General features: G+C 38.4%; 1 protein-coding gene across 2 annotated transcripts in view; it reads right to left on the bottom strand.

Moving 5' to 3' along the window:
- Nucleotides 1-23,527, bottom strand: part of Lrrc7 (leucine rich repeat containing 7) — a 362,920-nt gene that overhangs the window by 246,945 nt on the left and 92,448 nt on the right. For both annotated transcript variants that reach the window (XM_035451112.1, XM_035451113.1), the window contains exon 2: nucleotides 22,174-22,376. In XM_035451112.1, coding sequence (XP_035307003.1) covers nucleotides 22,174-22,376 — 203 coding nt within the window. The remainder of the gene's footprint in view (nucleotides 1-22,173; nucleotides 22,377-23,527) is intronic.

Genomic DNA, 23,527 nt, shown 5'->3' with positions numbered 1-23,527 from the left:
TGTCAGTATTGCCCTCAAGAGCCAAGCTGAAGAAAACATAATCTGTCTCTGAACCCAGGAAATAGACAGGACTTTATCAGCCAACAGGTTTCAGTCATCATGGGATAATTGCAAAGTGCTGAACATACAGTGAAATTATGCCCTTTGAGTTGCTACAGCAAAACAACAACCCCCCCTGCAAAGTAATGTGTTTAATATTTTTAGATAACTAAGGCATGATGATGAACTGAGATTATCAAAGAAAGGTCAGTGAAGGAGAAGATTACAAGAGATTAAAGTCAGAAAAAGTAATGTCAGATCTGATAATAGGGAGCAATTAGATAAATGTGGCAGGAAAGATAACCAGATAATTGAGAAGACTACCAAAAACACAGAGGAGAGAACAAGAAGATTTTATTGGAATGTTAGAAAAGTGAGTGCAGAGAAAGAGGATGGGGTTGATAAAGGGAGTCAGAAAGGGCAATCTTCACTCATTTACAGCAGGCACAAACAACAAATTCCAAATTAGGAGAGAGAGAGAGAAAAAAAACATACACAGATTTATATGAAATTTCAGGACCAGAGCATCTACAACTTGTCAGGAGGAAAAGATTTCCTTCAAAAGTCATGTGGAGGTTGGAGGACTAGCAGCACAGGATAGATGTTCACTGTGGAAAAATCTTTTTGTACACTGTGAAGATGTCATTCTGATTTGTTTAATAAAAAGTTAAATGGTCAATAGCTAGGCAGGATTTTCAGGTACACAGGATGTTGGGAGGAAGAAGGGAGGAGTCACCAGGGAATACAGAGCAAGCAGGATGGGCACCACACAGATGAGGTAATAAAGCCACCAGGCAGAAAGTAAGTTAATAGAAATGGCTTAATTTATAAGTTATAAGACATGGTTAGAAACAAGCCTAAGCTATTGGCCAAGCTTCCATAATTAGTAAGGAGTCTCCATGTTGTTGTTTAATTGGGAGCTGGCTGGCAGGACAGAGAAAGACTGACTACAGCTGTGGTTGACAACAATTTTTGCTTATGCTTCAAAACCATAAAGGAAGACTTGATAGTTCTCAGCACATAAAAACAATAAATGTTGGAGGAGATGAGACTGCTAATTACCCTGATTAGATTGTTATGTACTGTGGACATGTATTGAATTTTCTCACGGTAACCCACGAATATGGGTAAACATTGTGCCAATTAAAAACAAAAAAGTAAACTGTGATTAAGCAAAAGAAAGATAAGTTCCCACAACAATTAGAGCTGGGATTCACTAGATATTAATCTGTAAAGAACCAAGAATAATCTTATATTGAGAGTTTTCTTTTAAAACAAAAAGTGCATAACAACGGCATTTTAGACAGGGACCAACTGAGTTCCTTGCCAAGAATCTCAGACTAAAGCAACTGCCAGAATATATCTTTAAATATAAGAGAAAATGATTCTAGAAGATATGTCATAGAGGAAAGAAAGAGTAAATACATTTAATAATATATAAAAAGCAGAGTATGGGTAAATCTAAATAGTCATTGATGCTATAAAGCAACAACAAAGTGCTAATTATTGGCTTAATGAATGGGGCAGAACTAAAATTCTGGAGAATGGAAGCATATCTGTCAATCAAGAGATAATTAGAACAAAAAGTCTTTGGTAATTATCCCTACAGATCTATCTATAGGAAAAGGTCTCAGAGTTACCACTTTTGTTACTTCTTAAAATGTAGCATGGTCTCTTGCTCATAAGCTTCCAGGGCCTCTGTTCTTCAGGAAAAAGTGCAGACTCTTTATTGTGGCTTTGGAGGCCCTCATCTTGCATTTCCTCATCCTACCACATCCTCCATCACCCGTGCCTCCTCCAACCTTCCTCCATCATCCTGTGTAGCCCACTCTGCCTGCCACTCATGCTCCAGTCCCCAGCTGAGGCCGTTTCCTCTCCTGCCTCACCCCATGTCCTGCCCTCTCCTTCTTCATGCTCAAACCTTCTCATCAGTTCCAGTGCTCTGCTTTTGTCCTTGAATAAATCTTGATTGTTTTTTGCTGAGGTGGTAGCACTGTTCATGTGTGTGAGGGCTGCTGAAGGCTTTTCCTGTTCCTGTAGCTTTGATAGTGTGCCATGCAAGGTCTTCTTTATTTCGTCTCCTTAGTGATGATAATAATATCCTCCATGAATATCACTATGAGGAGGAACAATGTATTGAGAAGGAGCCCTGTTTCCTGAGTAGCTGTTACATAAGGACAAGTCACTAAGCTTCACTGTAAAAATTTAGATTCTTACAGCAGTACTGGGAATATGTCATTCTTAGCTAATTTTGTAGGGAAGAACATTTTATGGTATATAGTCAGTAAGGGTCAGAGCCAACATTCACATACACATCTGTGTGGGTACCAAGCTGTTTCCGATGCAGTACACTCCCCATTCTTCAAAGATCTATGCTTTAGAAAGATAACTGACATCTGACAGGAGTGAGGAAAGAGAGTGAGCAAGACCAGGGGCACCAGTGGTGCATCTCAGGAAGGCTAACAGGAAGCTCACCGATGACTCTACAGCAGCAAATATGCAGCTGGAGAGCCATGTGAGTGTGTGCCAGCCTAAATGTTGGCCAGACATGATTATGCTTTGCACTGGCATTTTGTTACATGCAGGCTTGGAGATTCATTGCCATTATAGCAATGACATGTCATGCATATGAATGACTGTATGTCAAAACATAGTTCCTGGGGGAGGAAATAAGAAAATAACCAATAAACTACCCACCACAAGTAAGAAGATTTGTTATTTGGGGACTTTTTTCTTGTTAAGTTGAATGTAAAATTGCAGATTTTCAACAAAGAGGACTGTTGGTGCCACTGTGTTTACAGAGCAGTCCTTTGGAAAAGGACTAATGTCCAATGAACTGGTATCTCTGATGGTTGGTTTCTTAGAAGTTCCTCCTTGAATCCTGCTTTCAAATGTCTAAGCAGGAACCCTCCCAACTTGGTTGGAAAGCTTTTTCAAGGAAATAATTACTTTGTGTGCATTACAAGAAAATGTAAAATTCCTTAGTTAATGCAAGTGTAAATAATTTTCTTTACTTAGGAAAGTGGCAATTCAGAAATAATAGAGTAAAAATAGTTTTATACGTGTATTTTGTAAAACCGTAAGCTTCCAAATAATGCCTCCCTCTCCTTCTTTTCACCTCCTTATTCTCCCCCCTCGCCTCCCTTTTCTCCCAGTCTGCCACTGTCCACCTCACACCTCTTTAGCAACTGTGCAGCGGCAGGACTCCAAGAGAGATAACAAACACAGCACAGTTCCTCAAATATCCTGTCACCCATAAAGAGAAATGCTACACATACCTCTAACTAAATAGGATCCCTGAGAAAGGAATTATAAGAAGACACCTAATGAAACACCTCTGGGCTCCATCCTCAACCTTGAGAACCCATACCCACACTAAATGCTTATTAGCAGTGAATCCATTTATGTATTCAAATTTATGTTAGTGAATAAGAACTGCTCCTGTGACTGGAAGTGGGATGATAGGAGATAAAAACACCATGTTAACAATAACAAGAGCATGTAAGGTTCGGTTGGTATGGGCAAGAAAGGAGGCAGTTTAAAGGAGAATTATTGAGTGGATGTCACAGAACGGAAAGTTTTATATTTAAACAGAATCTGCAGGCTTTTTTTTTTTTTTTTTTTTTTTTTTTTGCAATGAGTAGGCCATAAGTATGGCTGGAGTGGGGCTTGACAAGGTCAGAAAGGATTAGGTGAGATTCTAGCTACAGGAAAAAGGAGCAGTTTGGCTCTCCCTAGTGTATTTGGCAATATTGAATATGATACTAGGACAGGATCTCTCTTATGTCTTGCAGAAAGATTGTAAAAACAAGTTCTCAGGCATTTTATCTTATAAAATGAGAAATATTGTGTCTGTTATTTCTAAAATACCTATCTCTTTAGCAACAATTTGTGCAAAGATGCTGGGTCATTTTTCCTTTTGGAACTGTGGGGTAATTTGTCTAAAATTATTCAAAGGGTATATATCAGATTACTAGAATAACAGCTGCTGGTTTGAAGATAGAAGGCATAACACATTTCTAGACTTATCCTATTAAATAATCAAATGAACTTAACATTTAAAGTGAAAAAGCTTTAACTTACATTTCTATGATTATTTTGCCGCATCAAGATAATAAAACCCGGAAAGAAACCGAAACAAATACTGAGAAAATCATACCATTTGTTGTTTTTAATTTTGCCAGTTTTACTGTTTCAGGATATTTCACACTGGTTTTCCAGTGCTGGGGACTGAGCCAAGGCTTTGCTTTGGTACACTGCCCCAACACCACACTGCTGCTGTCTAGGGAAGATTCTGATATTACATTTAACTACGGAATTTGGTATGTGTGCCATGTGTAGATTATTTTGGAGTTCTCTTTTGCTAGATTTTGGTGACTAGAAGTTTATATGATTTTTAGTTATCTGGAACTTAAGGGGGCATTGGCTTTGTCTCAAGGGAAAAAACAACATAGGTACAGATAACTGGGTTCTATGACATTGGATACAGAGTTTATTATATGGCCAGCAGAGCAGCTATTGCTATCGCGCCTTCATTTAACCTTGTATATTCCTATGATCCACTTTTACAAAAATCACACTATAATTACTTGTGCAATGAATTTGTGTCAAGAACAGAGCTTTAGACTGAATACTGCACTAGTTCCTGTTGTTTCAACCTAGCTTGTCCTGACTTCCACTGGAATGTGTACACAGTAGTACTATTTGCTTCACTCTGTGTCTGTGGACACAAAATATATATGTGTTTCATGTGAGCAGTTGCCACAGCAATCTGCGTATGTAGCTATAAAAGGAGGCTCCGAAGAGAATGAATAAGTGATTGTATTAGAAAATGAAGGTTGAAGGCCAGGAAAGAAGAGATTTTGAGATAAGGGGCAAAGTGGATAAGAGGAAGAGGAAATGCCATTTCCTGTTTCAGAATCAATCCTATGAAGCTAGAGGCCACAGAGGCCAAGGTACACAGGTTTTTCCAGAATGCAGAGAAGGGGTAGGGACAGGCTTTAACTTCTACTGTGGCCTGATCATTATTTATATTGGAAATACATCATTCATGGCTGTGTGGAGACCACAACATGGAGAAGGGGATGATTTAAGCACTATCAATAAGGAGATTGTTCTATCAGTGTCCTAGAGATGATTAGGGCCAGACAAATGGGTCAGGATGGAGACGAGCAAAGAGAGACAATTAACAAATATCTAGAAATCAAAAAAGACAAGACACAGGTTGGTTTTGAAGCTGAGCTAAGAGGAAGTCAAGGAAGACAGCATCCCAAACTCATGAGTAATTATTGAGATGGAAGAAACTGAGACAAAAGACGGAGATAATTAGGCTTGTCGAGTATGACGAGATCAGAAAGTGTGGAGACTTTTGAAGACTAAGGTGGTGTTGAGCTGGGTGGTAGATTTCTGAGCCTTCTGTGTGATGCTGGGCATAAGAATGGATACTACGGGAACTAGGCCAGAACAGGAAAGGCCTTCTTTCTCCACACCTGAGGCTGGGACTGGGAACATCACAAATGAAACTTCATTTCTTGACATGAGAGAGGATCCAGCCCCATATTCTACTCATCAATGCAGTCACATTCCTTAGAACTCTCTAGGTTCCTTGTTTCTATGTCTCTTTTCTGTAGAGTTTGGATTTCTGTCTGCTAGGGTCTTCCACACCAAGGCCTGCTCCATTATCCTTGAATCCAGTTTCTTCACAGGCTAGTGACACTGCTTCACTGACAACTGAAAAAGCTGTTGTTATTAATGTTAATGAGAACACTGGCTTGGTGAACATATTTTACAAAGCTTTCTGTAGTCAACCCTTAATTATTTAGAACAAGGGAAAAGAGCCATTATTCCCTTGAAGACAGCTGACATAGAAAAGACTCTATTGAGGCCACAGAAATTAAACACAGCACAATTAATTTGTATTGCCCAAAAGGAAAACAAATCTTTAATTTATCCACTTAGAATGTAAAGAAAACAGAAAATGTCCTGGGCAATAAATCTTTCCCCCTTCTCTCTCTCAACCAATCAGCAGTCAGGCTCCACAGTTGTCAGGAAAACAGGAAGTGGTGAGAGGTTTTATAGGGAAGCCTTAGGTGCCTCTCCTGAGACTGACAAGCCAGGCAACTTATTTGGTGCTGCTTCAGGCTCATTATGGAAACACCAAATTGTCCCCTTTGCATGGAAAGAAGAGCTAGTTTCAGAATTTACGTAAAATTTCTGTAACTGTGGAAGGAGTGCCTATAAAATGATTTCCTCTTGCTCTAGATCACTTTTGATTTAGAAAAGATCACTTTCTGGGACATAGAGCTGTCATCTCTCAGTGTATAGGAAGAAAACATAAACAGTTTTGTACTGTTTAAATGGGATGGCTAATGAGAGCCATTGCTGCCTCTCACTCACATGTTGTATTACTTAATCTAAAACAGTAGAGAGTTGCCACTAGGTCCGTTGATGATAAAAAACAGAAAGACTGGCAAAATATTCTTGCAAAGTACGAGGTATTTTTCCATCTTACAGGAGAGAACCCATGCTAGAGCATTCTCTAGGGTTCACATCCAAGAATAGCCTGACTCCAAGGTATGTTTTCTACTGCCTCACACCAGTGTGCACCCACATTGTCCAAGGAATGATTCTTTCTCTTTGAACTCTAGTCGGGAGTCTCCTAACCTTTGCACTCCATACTTCTGACAAGACAGTAGAGTGAACAGGATTTTTGTCTCCATGTTCAGGTAAGTGTGACCTCCATAGCTTATTCATGCGTGTGTCTTAGAAATCTTTCAACTGTTGGTCACTAAGGCAGGATGAAGTACACATAGACTATTGTGCTTTCCCACTTGTAGTCTACTAGCTTCTGAAGGCTAATGCCCATGGTGGTTTACACAGTGGAAGAGAGATCAGTCTATGGAAGGTCATACTCACAATTGCTCTCAAGTAATTTTACATTCTTTTACAAGTTCGGATTTGCTCAGGAATGAACCAAATGGACTCAGATTTCCTCAGGCTCAGAGTAGGGTGCATGACCTTCCTGCCTCTGTATGAAGAGGAGGATTGTTATGGTCTACTCCCGGTACAGTCAGATTGTTTTCTGAAAGACTGTCTTATCCTGTTATTAACAGCTGAACTTTTAAAGCGATTTCCACCACCTTCAGATTCCCCAGGTTATTACAGAAGGTAGCATCATTTCAGTCTCATTTTTCTCTCCTGCCTTACATATGTGCATAACATGGAGCTTTAATTCTTTAGCAATGACTTGCTTGAACCCAGGGGCGCACTTGCGTCTTTTATGAAAAGTTCCTACCCATCCTTATGTCTTGCTTGTAATGTTCTTGCTTAGGAGTGGTGTTCTGTTGAACATTTCTAAAGTGTCATTGCTTGGTTGTGCACTTAGCAGACACACAACCGATAGTAATGCCATTGAACCTCTGCTTTCCATGCTAACAGAAATGGAAGGCTTTCCCGTCCCTGTTCCCCTGTAATGACTGACACATAGCTGATGCTTAGTGTTCCAGTTAGTTTTTAAAATTATTATTAAACTAAATATTACTGTTAAAGAATGTACACCTTTATTTGGAAACACTTATTTTTCAGTATCCAACTTCAGAGCTGCAATGAGCCTACCTGGGGTCCATGGCAAAGCACACTTGATCACTGTGAGGTCCCACCACCGATCTGTTCCATCTGACACTGTCAACAACTGGTATGATGGACCTCACTAGATCTTCATGTGATTTTAAAAAGAAAAGGCACAAATCTGGACTTTTGAGTGAAGTCTAATTTTTCTATAGGTTATAGGCTAACTCATTTGTAAAGATGTCTCAAAGTAAAACAAGCCCCACTACTTGTTTCTGCTACCAGGATAAATGCTGGCCATGATGGAATGACTCATATCCAGGGCTCACTCCTTCTTGAAATGTTAATGGCAATGTTGAGTGGATAACCCATATTTTGCATCTAATATAGGATCTATCAAACTTGTTTCTGTAACAACCCATTCCAGCACCCTTTCATGATAAATGTTCTGAAGACAGGAGAGACATAGCTCAACACAATCAAGGTAATTTACAATAGGCTCACAGCTAACATAATTCTAAATGAAGAGAAACTCAAAACATTTCTACTAAAATCAAGAACAAGACTAAGATATCCACTATCTCCATATGTATTCAAAATAGTGCTTCAAGTCTTAGGGCAATAAGATGACTGAAGGAGACTAAGGAGATATAAATAGGAAAGGAAGAAGACAAGTTATCCTTATTTGCAGATGATATTATTGCACAAATAAAAGACCCTAAATAACCCACCAAGAAACTCCCTTAGCTGATAAAGTTTTAACAATGAACAGGATACAAAATCAACACACAAAAAATCAGTAGCCTTCATATATACAAACGACAATTTGAGAGAGAATTTGAGAAAAATGCCTTCTATAATAGCCTCAAACAATTAAACATCTTTGAATAACTCTAACCATGCAAATGAAAGACATCTATAATGAAAAACTTACGATGTTAAAAAAACAATTGAAAAAGACATCAGAAAATGGAAAGAAATCTTCTTATGTTTGCAGATTAGCAGGATTAATATTGCAAAAAAGGTCATCCTACCCAAAGCATTTTATAGATCCCATGCAATTCCCCCCATTTCTAACACAAGTCTTCATAGAAATTGAAAAACTAATTTTAAACTTCATATGGAAACTTAGTAAACCTTGGATAGCTAAAACAATCCCAAACAATAAGAGAACTCCTAGAGGTATCACCACTCCAGACTTCAAGTCATATTACAGATATAGTAATAAAAGTAGCATTGTATAGGCATAAAACAGATATATTGATCAATGGAATAAAACTGAAGACTCAGACATAATCCCACAAACATATGATTTTTGACAAAGGAGTCAATAATGTATATTGGAGAAAAGACTGCATCTTCCACAAATAGTGCTGCTCAGATTGGATGGCTGCCTATACAAGAATGAAACTAGATCCGTCCTTTTCACCTGCACAAAACTGAACCCCAAATAAATCGAGTACCTCAGCATAAGAGCAGACACTCTGAGTGTTATAGAAAAGAAAGGGAGTAGGTGCCATCTCACTTGTACAGGTAAGGACATTCTGAACACGACACTGACAGCACAGACACTGCAATTAATAAATGGGAGCTCATTTTAAATGGAATATTATAATTTTCCTAGTTTCTGTAGTATAACAAATCTTTTATATTTGTTTCTGTACTTTAGTTCATACACAAGTCTGGTCAAGTACTAAATTACAGAGAGATTTCTGGACTGGATTATAGCTTAGTGGGTAGAGTACTTGCTAAGTGAGTACAAGAAAACACAAGTGATATAAACTTAATTTGTATTAGAAACTGTGCTGTCCTCCAAGTGTACACCCTTCAGTCAGCCTCCACCACCTTCATTCTCATTCATTAGACTTAAATTCAAAATGAGGCTAACAACCTATAACAATATTAAGAGGCTAACAAAACCACCTGGAAGAGTTGTCCTGACAAAGAAACAACTTTGTCCAGCACACGGACGGTCATTCCTGCATCTCTACTTAAAGAAGGAACACTACCAAGTACTGCTGACATACACATTTATGACTCTCAGTTCTTGTCATGTGATCTCCTCTGTAAACCCGAAGTCCACCCGTCTTTTCAACGCATTGAAAGAAAACCGGCTCTCACCATTTTAGCTCACTGGATTTTGTAACTTCTTTTTCACATACTGAAACCTCTGTCGTTCACACCAAGTTTCAGTGTGCATTATGTCCATCAAGCCCTACAAACTGTTACTGTCTTGCACTGCTTTCTCCTTTCTTTCTTGTTGCAATGATTGGAGACATCTGCTTCTCCCAAAGTCAGCTTTTCCCATAGTCAGCAAATCCATATTCTTTACCATCAGAACATGGCTCCCCCAATTAAGACAGCAGTTTCCTGCATCCAATTTCTTTCTCAATCTTTAGTTTTATGTTCACAAATGAGCTTCAATGTCACTGATTTTAACAAGGAGTTCCTATCTTTTCTCTCAAAAGTCTTCTTATTTTTATTTGATGTGTGTGGATGTTTGTCTGAGGTATGTATGTATACCAGGTGAGTGCCTGGTGGCCTTGGAGGCTAGTAGTAGGTGTCAGCTCTCCTGGAACTGGAGCTACAGGAGGTTGTAAGCTATCAAACCTGGGATCTCTGCAGGAGTAACAAGTGCTCTGAACTCCTGAGCTGTCTCTTCAGCCCAGAATGTCACTGATTTTAAGAAAAGCAGCATCTCGCTCTCACAGGCGGCTCCAGCTTGCCTCACTTCGCTCTCCTTTGTAGTAACATCCCGAAAGAGAGTCTTGCATTTGTTTCTCAGGCATCTTTCTTCACTTCACCTTAACACCCTCTTGAAGAAACCTATTATTTCCGTCTACAAATACAACGCACCCTCCCTGTTCTTAGTGTCATGGTCTCTGTCTACACTCCCTGTTTTTAAAAACACTTTCTATTTTTTCTGTGTCCATGACAACACACTTTTTTCCTACGTCCTCAGGCGTCCTTCATGACTATTTCCCAGCTCCGCAAATGGCTGTTCTTTCTAGATCTTCTCTTGGGCTCTAATCTCTCAATCCCAAGCACGTTCCATCAGCTAAGTCTGTTCCCTTCACCTACAAAACCTAATCTAAAGGTTTCTTTTGTTTTTCTACAATGCTGTATTGAAATCTCTAGCTTCCCACCGAATCACACCAGCTTCAGTCTCTTTGCTTTTATTTTTTCATTGGTCATGCTGTATTCACACTGCACCAAAAGGGGCACTTTTAAAAACTGAGTGAGTTCATATTCTTTTTTTTTTTTTTTTTTTTTTTACAAAATTCTTTACTTTGAATTAGAATAAGATCTCAAATTCAATTAATTTTTATTTAAGTTAAAAACTATCTTAATTTACATACCAATCTCAGTTCCCTCTCCCTCCTGTCCTCCCCTTCCTCCTACCTACTCCCCATCCCTCCCCCTATCCACTCCTCAGGGAGGGTGAGACCTCCCATGGGAGATCATCTAAGTCTGTCACATCATTTGGGGCAGGACCTAGGCCCTCCCCTGTGTATTTAGGCCGAGAGAATATCTCTCCATAGTTTTTAACTTAAATAAAAATTAATTAAAATAAGTTCTCAAATTTAGTATGATTTTGTCTACATCTCTTACCAACCTCTTGCAGTGTCTGCTGCACTTACCAAACACTCATCCTCTTGCAAGTTCTTCAACTATTGACTTGGCATGCAGATTCTCATATCTCTCTTTAAGCTAATAGGTTATTAAGAATTATAGGTTAATGGGCACCCATGCTTGTCATACTTATAGTTATATTAGTTAGGTTCTCTAGATGCACAAAGATGTACTCCACATAGATGGGTAATCATCAAACACTTCAAAGATCTACAGAATACGGCATCTAAATGTTTTAATAACTTAGAATTCCATTGACGTGAGACTTGCCTGCTCCTGGCAGTGCCGATCTACACCCCAGAGAATGATGGGTACTGAAGACACTCCATAAGGAGCTTGTTTTCTTCTTGACAAAACTGCCCTATCTGGCAAAGCACTGTCCTTGCCTAGATGTCAAGAGTAAGCAGGCTGTCCAATTTGGATAATCAGTATACAAGGAAAAGCAACTGCTAAATCTTGCCAACACAGGGTAGGACACTGTTCTGAAATTTTATTTTTTTGCTTCTGAAAATTGTCTGTCAGATATTCTAGGCCTACAGCTAGAGTTGGTTGCCCCAATGTTGCAGAGAGACTTTGGGTAGCCAGCTATTTCTGTCATTTCTTGCATCTTTTGGAAGTCACTTGCTTGCACTTCCTGCTTACTCAGGTAATATTCTTTTAATTCTCAGGTCTTTGATGGGGTTGAAGACTAGATAGTCACAGTTACTATTCTCTTATATCTTAGCTAGGGCCTTTTAGGCACAAGACTTAGACTCTTCAGGATAGGACAGCTATTGGAATAATCTCTGTTATTTGCAATTACCTATAGCCTGGACACTTAGTATGTGTTTCTTGCTTGATATTATTCTTGTTGATTATATACAGTTCCATTTTTGTTTGTTATTACCCTTTCTTTCTCCTGGACCATACTTGATAATTGTTCTTATTGTATAAATTTTGTAGGTTTAGAACCTTCTTATTTAGACAAAAGAGGGAAGTGTTGTGGGAACTCATTCTGGCAATAGCCTTGGGGCAGCAAGTTCTAGGGCATGGTCTTATAATCTATGTGAAAACTGATAAGCTGGAGGGAAGCACCTCTGGATCTCTTGCTCTGGCTCATGGTGGGGTGGTCAAAGACCAAGCTGCAGAAAGGCATTGAGGGATCAGCAGCGGCATCTACTTTCCCCTGTATCTGGGAGCTTATCTTTTCATTGCACCCCTTACCAAACTGGTTCTCATTCTTTTGTGGGTTCTTGCTTAACCCCTCCATGTCAGTCAGAACAGAACACAAAATGTCCCTTTTCACAGGTGCATGTGTTGCCATGACAACCTTAAGTCCTCACTTCATTTTCATCAGGACACCTGTTGCTAACCAACATTTCCTGTGCAAATTGTTCACTTTTCAAAGTAAAATACATTTTTTTTGTGAACAGGAACTTGGTTTATCCAATAATGAACCCTGGTACCTAGAATAGCATCTGAAGAAAACATGTATAATGAACAAGTATACCGATTCATACATTTTGCCTAGAATCTAAGGCTTATATATGATTTCCCTCAAATGGCAGCAAAGATTAGTGAAGGGGTTGTTATATTAAGTTTCCACCAGATTTACTATACAGATGCAGCTGAGAAATGTGTAAGAGTGAGTTCTCACTTGAAAGACTGGAAAATATCCAGAAAATCCATGGAGCAGACAGATGACCCCATTATTCATTGACACACATGTCTAAGAGTAACAGACTTGTTAAATTTCCTGTGTGAAACATTTTAAACAATAGGGATTTGAGTTAGAAAAGAAATCTGAATCTGATGATTTTCCCTATAAGAGCTATTTCTGTTCATTTTCCCCTCTCCATTTTACTCTACCACACACCTGCAAATTCAGTCACTATAAAACAATATGTCCACGTGAATGTCAAGATCTCTAGAATTTGGAGAATGATACTCCCTCCAAGAAAGAGATTAAACAGCCAATTCTTGTTACTTTTTTATTACTTACACACATACATGAGGCAGTTTTATTCTGAATGATTTTTTTTTTAATTTGGTTTTCCAAGACAGGGTTTCTCTGTGTAGCTTTGGAGCCTGTTCTGGAACTTGCTCTGTAGACCATGCTGGCCTCCAACTTACAGAGATCCACCTGTCTCTGCCTCCCGAGTGCTGCAATTAAAGGCATGTGCCATCTACGCCCAGCCTGAATGCAGTTTTATATATCCAGAAAACACTATACTTTCCATACTGAAAGTCAGAATAATGTGTCCCAGATATTGAGAGGAAGTAAGAAAGTAAAAAAAAAAATGTTTTCTTTTTCTTCTGATCTTTATTTAAATTCAGAGGACTTCCTATATCTATGTGGTAGGCAGTACTTATGTAAAATACCAAATTATGGACAATCCCATATTTATGGGGGACACATGCTCAAAAGAGTTATAGTCAGTACAAGACAGCGTCATTTTAATGTTTCGTATTTAAAATTTAGGTAATTTTTTAACTTGAGCAAATCATTTGATAGTTCTCAAACATGATGTTTGTTTAGCCAATTAGTATAGAGATGTAAGTTGTTTCATCTATTTCAAAAAGATTCTCTTATAGTAGTAGAAACAATAACTGATTATTCCAGTTTTCATAAACTATAATCACACCTATTATTTAGCACCTCTCAACTTGTCACCTTCCACCCACAGTTCCTTTGGTTACATTAGCTTCTACAATACAAGAGAGTCCTGATTTTCAAATAATTGTATTTAAAGATTTAGCAAAAGTGTCTTTAGACTAAGTAGAAACTATTAGAGAACTAAAAGAAAATCAATATAATTAAAGATATGAGATATCTGGAATATTGGAGAACACATTGTCTATAATAAGTATGTGTGTATATGGATGGGCATGAGATCAAATGGGTGTGTGTGCATGAGTGTTTGAGTGCTCGTGGTGTATATATGTGTTTATGAGTATGGTGTGCATGTGTGAGCATGCAAATGGTGTATGTGTGCACACATGTGCCTGCCTGTATGCAAACTACCCCATTACTCCATCAGGACCTTCCTTATAAGACAACTTCACTAGGTATTATTTGATGATGCAGGAGTTTGAATCTTGAGTAAATGTCAGTTAGACTGGGTCTTTGGGGGCCACTGACTCAGATTGTCTCCGTACTGTTGAACCTGGGCAGTCACCTCCAAGTCTGTTTGCTGTACTTTCCACATAAAGTTCTTCAGGCTATTCTTGGTTTTATGAAACAACTGTTCATCTTTATCTAACATGACCATAAGAAACATGATGGGCACAACTGTAAATCCCCAACACACAGTAAACCCACAGCCACCGGTAGACAATTTGTTTTATTTATTATAATATTGAATTGCTTTTATTTTGAAGATGCTAATAATCTTCATTAAACAGATTCTTTTCATATTAAAATGAGCCTCTGTGTGTGTATATTTATATGTTGGTGCATGTGTGTGTGTGCAAGTGTGTGTGAAGGTCAGGGGTCAAGGTTGGGTGTCTTTTTTATCATTTATATTGTGGGGACAGGATCTCTCACTAAACCTGGATCTAGTGAGTTATCCTGACTGGCTGGCCAATGAGTTTCTTGGATCTATGTGTTTCAGCTCCTCCAGTTCTTGGTTTCCTGATTCATACACTGTGTCCAGAATTTTACATGGGTGCTAGGGATTCAAACTCAGGTCCTCCTGTTTGTGTGGCAAGCACTTTACCAGTGGAAACATCAGCTTCCTAGACCCTAAAGTAAGCCATTCCTTTCTTTTATGTAGCAAAGTTGGAGTATATTAAGGAACAAATCTGACATAGATTTAAGCATGGGTTATTATGAGAAAGAGAGAGAAGAAATGCTTAAGAAAGAGTTTCATGCATTTAAGGTAGTCATCAATCTTATTAAAGGGGAAGGTCATTTAAGGTACCCTCTACACTATTGCTTAGATTCCTAGTTGGGGTTATCCTTGTGGATTCCTGGGAATTTCCCTAGTGCCAGGTTTCCCATTAAACCCATAATGGCTCCCTCTATCAAGCTATCTCTTTCCTTGGTTTCCCTCTCTGTCCTTCCCCCCAACTCTATCTTTCTGATCCCTCATGTTCTCTACACTCCCCTTCTTCTCTCCCCTCTCTCCTATTTCCCTCCCACCTCCCCCCATGCTCCCATCTTGGGGGGTCCATGTCTGTCTGTCTTAGGGTCCTTCTTGTTTCCTAGCTTCTCCGGGGTTGTGGACTATAGGTTGGTTATTCTTTGCTTTATGTCTAATATCTACTTATGAGTGAGTACATACTATGTTTGTCTTTCTGTGTTTGGATTACTTTACTCAGGATGGTTTCTTCTAGTTCCATCCATTTACCAGCGAATTTCAAGATGTCATTATTTTTTATTTTTTACCACTGAGTAGTACCTCATTGTGTGTAAGTACCACATTATCTTTATCCATTCTTCAGTTGAGGGGCATCTAGGTTGTTTCCAGGTTCTGGATATTACAAATAATGCTGCATTTATTTGTATTTGTATTTGTAAATATTACAACTATGAACATAGTTAAACAGATGCCCTTGTGGTATGAAGGTGCATCCTTTGGGTATATGCCTAAGATGACATTGTTGGGTCTTGAGGCAGATCAATTTTCTGAGAAACTGCCACACTGATTTCCAAAGTGTTCAAGTTTGTACTCCTATCAGCAATGGAGGAGTGTTCCTCTTTCTCCACATCCTCTCCAGAATAAGCTTTCATTAGAGTTTTGATTTTAGCCATTCTGACAGGTGTAAGATAATATCTCAGAGTTTAGATTTGCATTTCCCTGAAGGCTAAGGATGTTGAGCAATTCCTTAAGTGCCTTTTGGCCATTTGGGATTCTCATCCAGTAGCTGATGGAAGCAGAAGCAGGGATCCACAGCTAAACACTGGACCAAACTCCTGGAGTCCAGTTGTAGAGAGGGAGAAGTGATGAGCAAAGGGGTCAAAACTGTGTTGGGGAAACCCACGAAAATAGCTGACCTGAGCAAGTGGAAGCTCACTGACTCCAGATTGAAAGCTAAGGAAACCTGCATAAGACTGAGATAGGCCCTCTAAATGTGGGTCACAATTGGGGGGCTTGGGCAGTTTATAAGGCCACTAGCAATGGAACCAGTATTTATCCCTGGTGCATTAACTGGCTTTTTGGAGTCAATTTCCTATGGAGGGATACTTTGCTCAGCCTAGAACCCAGGGGTAGGACAAATGATGTGACAGACTTTGATGATTCTCCATGGGAGGCCTCATACTCTTTAAGGAGTGGATGGGGGGTGAAATGGGGAAGATGGTGGGAGAAGTGGGAGGAAGGGAGGGAGAACAAACTTGGGTTGGTATGTAAAATAAGATTGTTTAAAAATAAAAATTTTTATGTACCCAAGATAAAGGAGTGGGCTCCTCAAGAGTGTCCAGATATTTCTCTTAGCTCAAGAATTGTAAAATACCTTGGTTTTTAAGAAGCCAGTTAATATATTCTGCATTATCTTGTCCTGGCTATAACTGTAGGGGAAGGGACCAAAATCTGTTCACATATGCCATAGGCAAAGAAGTCTACTAAATGACAATTGTTAAGCTGTGCATTTTCTTTGTCTTTTACATCCTTTGGCGGTTATTTAATGGTAAGCCATTGGGCAGAATAGAGTATTTCCCTGATGGCTAAGGTTGTTGAACATTTCTTTAGGTGTTTCTCTGCCATTTGAGATTCTTCTGTCAATAATTCTCTGTTTAGCTCTGTATACCATATATAAATATCTGTCAGATGTGGGGTTGGTGAAGATCTTTGCCCATTCTGTAGGCTGCCCTTTTGTCCTATTGATGATGTCCTTTGTTTCACAGAAGGTTTTCAGTTTCATTAGGTCTAATTTATTAATTGACAATTTCAGTGTCTCTACTACTCTTGTTCTATTCAGGAAGTTGTCTAATGAGCCAATGCATTCAAGGCTATTTCCCACTTTCTCTTCTATCAGGCTCAGTGTAACTAAATTTATGTGGACATTCTTGATCCACTTGGACTTGACTTTTGTGCAGGGTGATATGGATCCATTTACATCTTCTACATGCCAGCATCCAGTTATACCAGCACCATTTGTTGAAGATACTTTTTTCCATTGTATAATTTTGGCTTCTTTGTCAAAAATCAGGTGTTCATAGGTGTGTGGATTTATGTCTGGGTCTTCAATTTGATTCCATTGATCTACTTGTCTGTTTTTGTGCCAATACCATGTTGTTTTCATTTCTATAGCTCTGTAGTTGAGTTTGAAGTCAAGAATGATGATATCTCCAGCAGTTCTTTTTATTGTACAGGATTGCTTGGGCTTTTTTTTTATATGAAGTTGAATATTGTTCTTTCAAGGTGTTGGGATTTTGATGGGGATTGTGTTGAATCTGTAGATTGCTTTTGGTAAGATGGCCATTTTTACTATGTTAATCCTACTGGTCCATGAGCATGGGAGATCTTTCCATTTTCTGATAACTTCTCTAATTCCTTTCAGCAAAGACTTGAAGTTCTTGCCACTTAGGTCTTTCACTTGCTTGGTTAGAGTTATCCCAGGATATTTTATATTGTTTGTGACTATTGTGAAGTATGTTGCTTCCCTTATTTCTTTCTCAACCCTTTTGTTGTTGTATATAAGAGAGCTACTTTGGCTTCTTCTTTTCCAGTTTGTATCCCCTTGATTTCCTTTAGTTGTCTTATTGCTGTCGCTAGAATTTCAAGTTGTATATTGAATATATATGGAGAGAGTGTACAGACTTATTTCTGATTTTGGTGGAATTTCTTTGAGTTCCCCTCCACTTAACTTTATGTTGGCTGTCAGCTTGCTTTATATTGCTTTTATTATATTTAGGTATGTTCCTTGAATCCCTGATCTCTCCAAGACTTTTATCATGAAGGACTTTGTCAAATGCTTTTCCAGCATCTAATGAGATGATCACATGTTTTTTTTTTCTTTCACTTTATTTATATGGTAGGTTACATTGACAGATTTTCATATGTTGAATTATCCCTCCATCCCTGGGATGAAGGGCTGGACATTGAGCTGGAGGAGTTCTGAGCAACCATAGTCACTCTATGTGGGGAAGAGCATTACCATCTATAAACTTTCATTTTTGTGCTCGGTCAGAATGGAAACTAAATGGAGGTTTCTCAAAATTTATCAATAGAACTAGCTATTCCACTCCTGGGTGTATCTAGAGAACTCCATGTCTTACTACAGAGATGTTTTCATATCTGTGCTTATGACTGCTCCATTCATGATAACAAGGGAATGGAACAACCTAGATGTTCATCTAGAAACAAATAGATAATGAGAATGTGGTACATATACAAATCAAAAGGTGAATCAGAGGTAAAGAAAAATGAAATGGTGAAAACTTCTAGAAATAGGTAGACTTGGAAGTACAATAGTGAGGTGGCAAAAGGAGTTATTAGTCATTAAAGAGAATAAGAAGACTACTTTTTTTGTTCCAACTAATTCTTAGTTTTTCCCCTTCTTGTGGTGGTGAACAAAACTGTAATTGATAGTGAAGATGTAAAACCCTAACTGGAGCATTGTGACTTCAGAGAGGCCATTCTAGCCAGAGAGAGGCTCACTGAGATGTATAGGGTCAGGGGTTGAACACGAGTTTGCATGGCTTTTGTTGTTGGGTAGTTACCACTTAGAACTACTCCATGATTCCATCAAATCTAACTTTAGTTTAACTCAGCATAATTTTTAAGGGAATTGTACACACTCCAGCTCTGGCTGGGTTAATGTTTACTTTTGATTTTTTAGTTATAGGTCTCACACATACATTATCACCCAGGAAACTAAACTTGCCCTTCACTCTGCCTCCACTTTTTACTTTATGTATAGGAAATGCTGCCCTTTTCCTGATGGAAAAAACTGAGGTTTCTGGGAAGTAGATGCCTTCTGAACCAAATGGCACTGTTAGGATCCAATCTGGGTTCAAAATATAAGCTCTCAATCTCTAAAGTACCTGGAAACTTTCAAGTCAAGTATTTCAGATTTAGATATATTCTATTTTAGATATGGGCAGCTTGACTTAATTCACCGAAGTCCCCTTTTATTATAACTTTTGTCACACAATGGCTTTCCTTAAATCACTCTTATTCTCTTTTACAGAGATTTTGAATGTTAAGAACTAGCTTATATTTTTCACTGCTATTTTATTCATGTATGTCTTCATACACTATTTTAATCTAATATATGCCCATTATACTTTATTATTTTGTCTGTATCTCTACTTCTTAATTCAAAATAATTATTTAATTCTTAATTAAAAAGCAAAACAGTATTAAGTTATAAACAGCATGGCTTCTGTCCTTGTGGGAAAGGCATAGCTTTTATATTTCTACTTTTTACTATAGAAACTAAGTGCTGCAGAGGGAACTATTCAATTAGAATCTTCCTGTTCTTTCTAATCTATTTTCACTTCTTTTCTCATAGCTCTTGACATATCTTTGCAAACACCATCAAACCCAACTCTTTGTTCTCTTCCTGTTATATAACATCTTTTAAAAGTCAGTTTCGATGGGGCTCTCCATTACAGGAAAGAGAGAGTCCTGACTTACATTATCATTCTTTGGGGTTTTGTTTCTTACTTTCCTGCTGTTTCTGACAATTTACAAATATATTTTTGTACTGTTATGATCATATCTCAAATGTCAGACAATTCAGGTCATTATATACTTCAGATGAGACCAATGAGGCTGCTCTGTGGGAGTAACAATTCTTTCACAGAGAGGTCTCTGTTACCAATCTTAAGCAATTACATAAGGGGTTTGAAATATGTAGAGAGTAGGAGACAATTAACGGTTTCTCTTCTATTTAAGTACACAGGAAACACATTGAGTGCTCGGTGCACTTATGTTACTTTTATTTATTGCTACTTGATTGTTTTAATTAACAGGATAGACAAATGATCTTAGATTTTGTTTCCAAGCCTACCTAGGCCCCTGGTGAATAGCATAATGCATAATTCTCAATGGTTTTGTCTTTTGTTTTTTCCTAATGCTTGCATTTCAACAAGGCTGTGTTGCAACTTGAGGCAGCTCCTGCTATCTGATCTTCCCTGTTGTCTTTCCATGTGTTACTGACTCATGCTGTCCTTACAGCTCCAGAGTCTACACATTTCTGTTTCCTTTTCCCTGTGATAACGCTGTCTTGATTGCTCATCCATGTTTGAATAAGTCTTTCCTTTACCTCCTCAAGAAAGGAACTCTTCTGTACATAAGCACTACAGCAGTATTTGGCTTCTATGATACATTATTGCATACGTTTCTCCAAAATTTCTTTTATTTTTTTCTGTAATTAGGCTTCCAGATCCTCTGGAGCAGAGACTGACCTCTTCCTAAGGACTCAAGTGCAACGTAGCAGAGAGTATGTATTAAACAAGTAGTTCCTTATTAACTCACAATGTTTAATGTTTTCACTAGTTGCCTTAAACAATCTTTTGTAGATCTGGAAAAATGTTTTAATATGAGATTGACCCAAAAGTTGCTAGCTTTAGAAGGTAAAGAAAGATGATTCTAGAGTAAATATAAATAAAAACTCTCTTTTAACACCAATGTATCCAGTGTGATATTTAGGATAAACTTATTAAATTTTTATTGTTTTTTTAATTTAGAATTTTAATTTAACTTGGCCTCTAGTTTATCTGCCAAGTCTATATTGGTCTGACCTAAAACCAACAACAGTTGCCAAAACCTGTGCTTATTTTTCCAAATTACAAAAACCCCAAAACAAACTTTTGTGGTTTTACTAATAAAGTCCTGCAGGACATGAAATTCTGTTCATGTCCACTGTGAAAGCTACCAAACATGTTTTTCCTGGATGCAGAGTGAGTAGATGTCACTCTGCTTTCCAGTGGTTCACAGGGGCAGAGAGAGTCCACTTCAGTGCAGCCTCTTCCTGAGCTGCAATCTGGGGATTTCCCGTGTTAACCCATTGTGGTCAACAACTTTTTCTAGGCTTGACTCAGATCTCTGAGCAAAGACTCAGGATTACGTATTCACAATTTACATGGTTAAAAATGAAGTAGGCTATTTTTGAAGTAAAAATTAAATATTTCCTGATTTTGAAACATTTTATAAACACCACCATTCATAATCTTATGTGAAAATAACTGTTTATAATTTGCTTTGATTAGCACGTTGAAATATTTAATAACCTTTTTTGCATATGGAATGCACTTTCAATTGTGTAAGTCCCTTCACTAGTAAACATGTGGCTGTCTGCTTAAGCTAGTGATTTATTTAGGTAACTAATAGGTGCTTCTAACTTTGAACTTCTCTGAGGTTTGGCTTTGGTTTACTTTAGTCACTTCCTTATTATTTAACAGAGAATAAAGTCACAGGAGTGCACATGTAAAGTTTGATACTTAAAGTTTTGATTGAAATACTTTCACATGCAAACACACAAACTAAATGTTTTCTTTCTTTTCTGCCCATGCTAAGTAGGCACTCCACTAATAATGTTTTCTACACCTGCAGTCTCTTTATCATGTTTGGAATTATATTATTTATAAATCTATTAGACTTAAAATGAATAGTTCAAGGTTTAAAGTATTTTAACATATAAATTTGTGTTTTAAAATCATCGTATTTCGTATTTCTCTCTCTTTTCTAAACATAAACTCTCTATCATGTGTGTAAATGTGAGCAGGGGACTGCAGGATTTCTCTTTATACACTAGAACTCACTCTGTAGTCCAGGCTGTTAGTCACCAGCATAGAAGGTCCTGCTGTGTTACCTGAGTGTGAGGCAGCTGTGCATCAAATGCTATGATGGAAGTCTGAGCTGTGAGAGGCTTTCCTGTGCTAATTACTGGATGGAGGCTACAGTGTCAGCTATCTGGCCTGAAGGAAGGCTAACTACCTCCATGCGGACTCTTGGCATTGGGAACTTGGCATTGACAGTGTGTTTTCGGTTTGTCAGAACTCACCTTGGGCAGCTCTTCAATCTGATTGGCATCTAGATAGAGCTCCTCTAGCGTGCGTTCGAAGTTGAAGACCTCCTTGGGCACCTGTTGCAGGCTGCAGTGGGAGTAATCCAATACTGAGATGATCTCTTCCTCGCCGCGGAAGCAGCGGCATGGCACCAGGCGGCCAATGAGCTTCCGTTTGGTGGTCATCTCCAGGCACTGCACTGGGAGAGAACACATAGATGTTTAGCCCTGACACTCAAGGAAGGCTGCATCCTCAGTCCAAAAGGCTGGCTATAACACTGTTATAGGCTACCCAGGACACAAGCATCATACTCTTAAGCCCTTTAACTGCCCCCCCCCCCACGTGAAATCAGGCACAGGGCAACTTCCACAGAACCTTTTAGAAGAGTATCCCATTTCTGAAAAGTAACCAAAATTCACCTCAGAGTTTATGATATCCTTTTGGGCCCAAGTCTGTGAATTACTTTATTGGAGCCCACCTATGTTCCACACTCTCATTAAACACCATCTTCATGAAGTCTACACTCTTGGAACCATAGAACCCTGACTTGTATGGAAGAAAAGGATTTATCATCACATAGGGCATTTCCAGAAAACCCTGACATATCTCTTTCTTATTCCTCTAAGTTAAAAATGAGCAAAGGCCTTGCAGGCCATGATATCATCAACACTGAGCTTATTTTATAAGTGTTCATGTCATTTTCTCCCAGGATAAGTTTTTGAGGGTCGCAGAACTGTTTTATTCTTCTCTTGGTACCTGTCTTAGTGCCTGGCACTGTTGACTATAGAGTGGCAGGTGGCTGTATGAATGAGTAAAGGGATGCTTGGAGCTCTGCCCCTGATCAATATCAGTTATGGATAATTAGCTCAAGAAACTTCTCATGTTAACTAAAGGTCACTCTTCCTGTGAATGTGTGAGCCTCTCTGGGAGCAATGAAGACACTACTTCCTCACTGTATGTTCTTTCTACACATACATATCTCGAATTTTTCAGGGAAATCTTAACTTATATATCCTTAAATATACAGTATTTCATATTTATCTTAATATACCTTAATATATATAAGATATAGAATATCTTGATTTTATGTATTTTAAATGTACATTGCTATAGTTTGATGACTATAGAATTAGTACTAAATTCGAACTTTGCATTTAATTTGTGGATTTTTTTTGGCACGTGTGTGTGTGTGTGTGTGTGTGTGTGTGTGTGTGTGTGTGTGTGTTTGTAGGCCAGAGGCAATTATCAGGTGTGACTCTTAGGAGCCATTATCTTTTTTTTTTTTTTGATATGGGTTTCTCTTTGGCCAGGAGCTTGCTGGCCAAGAAAACCACAGGGATCCCCCTGTCT

The sequence above is a fragment of the Cricetulus griseus genome, assembly GCF_003668045.3.
Source record: "Cricetulus griseus strain 17A/GY chromosome 1 unlocalized genomic scaffold, alternate assembly CriGri-PICRH-1.0 chr1_0, whole genome shotgun sequence".
In the NCBI taxonomy this organism is placed as follows: Eukaryota; Metazoa; Chordata; class Mammalia; order Rodentia; family Cricetidae; genus Cricetulus; species Cricetulus griseus.
Note: the sequence above shows the minus strand (reverse complement) of the source record. Positions and strands in the feature narration are given on the sequence as shown.